The following is a 4306-nucleotide window of genomic DNA, read 5'->3' as shown; positions in this document are numbered from 1 at the left end:
AAACCCCGGACGGCGAGTCCGATGGTGCCCACGCCGGGGACCCTGCGCCCCCGGATGACCCCGCCCCCGCGGCAAAAGTCGCCACCAGCGGACGCCCGGCTCCGATCCGGCCGAGCCCAGCCGCCCGGTCGAGGAGGCTGCCGCTGCCTGCCGAACCCGCCCGTGAAAGATCGAAGGACGGGCCCCGCCGCCCCGGCACCCGGCCCACCTCGGGCAAACCCCGGACGGCGAGTCCGATGGTGCCCACGCCGGGGACCCTGCGCCCCGGACGACCCCGCCCCCGCGGCAAAAAGTCCCACCAGCGGACGCCCGGCTCCGATTCGGCCGAGCCCAGCCGCCCGGTCGAGGAGGGTGCCGCTGCCGGCCGGCCCGCCCGTGGAAAATCCGAGGACGGGCCCCGGCCGCCCCGGCACCCGGCCCACCTTGGGCAAACCGGGGACGGCGAGTCCGATGGCGCCCACGCCGAGGACCCTGCGTCCCCGCCAGACCCCCTGGCCGCAGGTCGAAAGACCCCTCCCCAGACACACCGCGTACAACACGCGAGTCAATGGGAAATTCGCAATCGAGGGCGACGCCGGACGACCCGACGGCGCGGCGGCGGAGGCCCGGCCCGCCCCGGGCAAACCGAGGACGGCGGATCCGATGGTGCCCACGCCGGGGACCCTCCGCCCCCGGATGACCCCGTTCTCGGGGAAAACGCTCCGCCGGGCGGACCCCCGGCCCCTTCCCCCGCTGCCTCGAGATCCGCCGGTCAGAATCGCCTGCAAAATCCAGGGATGGCGGGCGGGAGGCTGGGCTCGGCAGGCGGGGCGCTGTCGGCCCGCTGCGTCGAGATCCGCCGGTCGGAATCGCCTGCAAACTCCAGGGTGGGTTAAGCGGGAGTGTCGGCTTGGCATGGACATCCTGTCTCCTGTCGACATAGAAAATGGGGGGTTAAAAATAGACAAATGAAAAAGCCCCCGGCAGACGAGTCCATTCCATGGACCTGCTGCTCTCGGGGTCTCCCGCTCTCAGGCCGCCAACAACTCAAGAGCGACGCCCTGGCCTCGACGCACGGAGGGCTGGCGGCCTGGACATCCTGTCGGAATAAGAAGACAAGCGGGTTAAAAGAAGAAGCCCCCGGCAGGCAGAGCCGGATTCCATGGACCTGCCTCCGGGGCCCTGGCCGTCTGGTCGTGGGCTGTGTCTCGCTCCAAAGCCCCTGAAAACGTCGGAGAGGTGGGGCGGGTGCCTGGCGTCGACCCACGGGGCCCTGGCCCTCTGGTCTTGGGCTGCCTGTCGCCCAGGAGCCCCTGCCAACCTCCGAGTTGACGAGCGGGTGCCTGGCGTCGACCCGAGGGCCTGTCGCCTCCTTGTGGGCTGTGTCTCGCTCAAGACCGCTGCCGATCAGGAAAGTTTTGCGAGTGCCCGGCCTCGACCTACGGGCCCTGGCCGTCTGGAGGTGGGCTGGCCTGTCGCCCAGGAGCCCCTGCCCACCTCGGAGTTGACGAGCGGATGCCTGGTCTGGAGATACGGCACCCTGGCCCACTGCTGTTGGGCTGTGTCTCGCTCCAAAGCCCCAGCACACGTCGGAGTTGACCAGCGGGTGCCTTGCCTCGAGGAGCGGGGCCCTGGCCGACTGGAGGTGGGCTGGCTGTTCTTGATCCGCTCAAAGCGCCAGCAACCTCGGAGTTGAAGAGCGGATGCCTGCCCTCGACCTACGGGTGGCTGTCGGACTGGAGGTGGGCTGTGTGCCGCTCAAAAGCCCCTGCAGACGTCTGAGAGGAAAGCGAGTGCCTGGCCTCGAGGTACGGGACCCTGGCCGACTGGAGTTGGACGGCTGTCGCTGAAAAGCCCCTGCCCATCTCGGAGTTGACGAGCGGATGCCTGGCCTGTACCTACGCGACCCTGGCCGACTGCTGTTGGGCTGGCAGTCGCTCAAGAGCCCCGGCACACGTCGGAGTTGAATAGCGGGTGCCTGGCCTCGACCTGAGGGGGCCTGTCGGCCTCCTTGTGGGGCTGGGTCTCGCTGAAGAGCCCCAGCACACGTCGGAGTTGACGAGCGGATGCCTGGTCTGGAGATACGGGACCCTGGCCGTCTGCTGTGGGGCTGTGTCTCGATCAAAGGCCCCAGCCGACCTCGGAGTTACGAGCGGTGCCTGCCTCGAGGTACGGGCCCTGGCCGACTGAGGTGGGCTGGCTGTCGCTCAAAAGCCCCAGCAGACCTCGGAGTTGACGAGCGGATGCCTGGTCTGGAGGTACGGCACCCTGCCCACTGGTGTTGGGTTGTGTGCCGCTCCAAAGCCCCTGCCCAACTCGGAGTTGACGAGCGGTTGCCTGGCGTCGACCTACGGGGCCTGGCCGACTGGAGTGGGCTGGCTGTGGCCCAAAAGCCCCTGCCAACCCTCGGAGTTGACGAGCGGATGCCTGGCCTGGAGATCGGCACCCTGGGGGGCTGGCCCACTGCTGTTGGGCTGTCTGTCGCTCAAAAGCCCCTGCCGTCCTCGGAGGGAAGTGCGGGGGCCTGGCCTCGCCCTGAGGGGCCTGGCGCCTCCTTGTGGGCTGGCTGTCGCTCAAAGCGCCCCTGCCCACCTCGGAGTTGACGAGCGGCGCCTGGCCTCGAGGTACGGGGCCCTGGCCGTCTGGAGTGGGCTGGCTGTCGCTCAAGAGCCCCAGCCACGTCGGAGAGGAATAGCGGGTGCCTGGCCTCTACCTACGGGCCCTGCCGGCTGGAGTTGGGCTGTGTCGCTCGGGAGCCCCCGCCAACTAGGAGAGGTTGACGAGTGCCCGGCTTCGACCTACGGGGCCCTGGTCGTCTGGTCTTGGGCTCGCTGACGCTCGAAAGCCCCTGAAAAGGTCGGAGTTGAAGAGCGGGTGCCTGCCCTCGACCTACGGGGGGCTGGCCGTCCTGTTTGGGCTGGGTGTCCCGCTCTACAGCCCCCTACCGACGTCGGATGTGAAGTGCGGGTGCCTGCCTTCGACGGGAGTGTCGGCTTGGCATGGACATCCTGTCTCCTGTCGAGATAGAAATGAAGGAGAAAAAAATAGACAAATAAAAAAGCCCCGGCAGACAGAGTCCAATTCCATGGACCTGCCTCCGGGGCCTGTCGGGCCGCTGCTCGGATGTCTCCCGCTCTCAGGCCTCGGACAACTCTTGCTGCAAGAGCGACAAAAGCGAGTGGCTGGCCTCGACCTACGGAGGCCTGGCCGACTGGAGGTGGGCTGGCTGTCGCTCAAAGGCCCCAGCCAACTTCGGAGTTGACGAGCGCTGCCTGGTCTGGAGGTAAGGGGCCCTGGCCCACTGCTGTTGGGCTGGTGTCGCTCAAGACCCCTGCCCCATCTCTGAGTTGACGAGCGGGCGCCTTGCCTCGAGGTGCGGCGCCCTGGCCGACTGCTGTTGGGCTGGCTGTCGCTCAAAGGCCCCAGCCAACTTCGGAGTTGACGAGCGGGTGCCTTGCCTCGAGCTACGGCCCCTGGCCGACTGGAGGTGGGCTGTGTCTCGCTCGAAGCCCCTGCCCACGTCTGAGGTGAAGTGCGGGGGCCAGCCTCGACCCCCGGGGGCCTGGCCGACTGGAGGAGGGCTGGCTGTCGCTCAAAGGCCCAGCCCCATCTCTGAGTTGACGAGCGGGCGCCTTGCCTCGAGGAGCGGGGCCCTGGCCGACTGCTGTTGGGCTGGCTGTCGCTCAAAAACTCCAGCACACTCGTCGGAGTTGAGAGCGGGTGCCTGCGTCGACCCGAGGGGGGCCCGGCCTCCCTGTGGGCTGTGTCTCGCTCAAAGCCCCTGCCCACGTCTGAGGTGAAGTGCGGGGGCCTGCCTCGACCCCGGGGCCTGGCCGACTGGAGGAGGGCTGGCTGTCGCTCAAAGGACCCAGCCCACATCTCTGAGTTGACGAGCGGCGCCTGGCCTCGAGGAGCGGGGCCCTGGCCGACTGGTGTTGGGCTGGCTGTCGCTCAAAGGCCCCAGCCAACTTCGGGTTGACGAGCGGGTGCCTTGCCTCGAGGAGGGGGCCCTGGCCGACTGCTGTTGGGCTGGCTGTCGCTCAAAGGCCCCAGCCAACTTCGGGGTTGACGAGCGGGGCCCTGGCCGACTGATGGGTGGGCTGTGTCTCGCTCAATAGCCCCGGCCGTCCTGGGAGGGCATGCCCGGCATCCTGGTCGCCACCTCCGGGAGCTGGCCGGCCTGGACGTCCACGCAGTCGAGGTAGAGTGCGCCCGGCAGACCGACAGGCAGGGTCGAGCCCTCCTCCGCCAGCCCACCGGCCTGGCACCCCCTTCGATTCCCGCTGGGCCTCCACGGGCTCCTTGTCGAGTCAGTCAGCCAGCCTTC

General features: G+C 68.6%; 2 protein-coding genes across 2 annotated transcripts; one reads left to right on the top strand and one right to left on the bottom strand.

The window, feature by feature from the left end:
- Nucleotides 1–236: 236 nt before the first annotated feature.
- On the top strand, nt 237–875 carry LOC121432247 (cuticle collagen 2-like). The gene has a single exon (XM_041630102.1). The coding sequence runs from the start codon at nt 237–239 to the stop codon at nt 873–875; it is 639 nt and encodes a 212-aa protein (XP_041486036.1).
- A 1225-nt stretch (nt 876–2100) lies between these two features.
- On the bottom strand, nt 2101–3858 carry LOC121432246 (serine/arginine repetitive matrix protein 1-like). Its single transcript, XM_041630101.1, has 3 exons — nt 3177–3858; nt 2925–2994; nt 2101–2635 (listed from the first exon to the last, which is right to left on the bottom strand). Exons 1-3 carry the CDS (start codon nt 3856–3858, stop codon nt 2101–2103), a joined length of 1287 nt encoding a protein of 428 aa, XP_041486035.1.
- Between the last annotated feature and the right edge of the window lie 448 nt (nt 3859–4306).

Source organism: Lytechinus variegatus, chromosome 18 (genome assembly GCF_018143015.1).
Source record: "Lytechinus variegatus isolate NC3 chromosome 18, Lvar_3.0, whole genome shotgun sequence".
Classification (NCBI taxonomy): domain Eukaryota; kingdom Metazoa; phylum Echinodermata; class Echinoidea; order Temnopleuroida; family Toxopneustidae; genus Lytechinus; species Lytechinus variegatus.
Note: the sequence above shows the minus strand (reverse complement) of the source record. Positions and strands in the feature narration are given on the sequence as shown.

What these genes read in the sequence shown, in the direction of transcription:
- LOC121432247 (XM_041630102.1), top strand. Translation starts at nt 237, where the DNA reads ATGGTGCCCACGCCGGGGACCCTGCGCCCCGGACGACCCCGCCCCCGC.
- LOC121432246 (XM_041630101.1), bottom strand. Translation starts at nt 3,858, where the DNA reads ATGTGGGCTGGGTCCTTTGAGCGACAGCCAGCCCTCCTCCAGTCGGCC. An exon ending in CTCCAGTCGGCCAGGCCTCC is followed by an intron (nt 2,995 to 3,176) that starts GTAGGTCGAGGC and finishes CTATCTCGACAG; the next exon opens with GAGACAGGATGTCCATGCCA. An exon ending in GCACTTCACATCCGACGTCG is followed by an intron (nt 2,636 to 2,924) that starts GTAGGGGGCTGT and finishes CTTGAGCGACAG; the next exon opens with CCAGCCCACTCCAGACGGCC.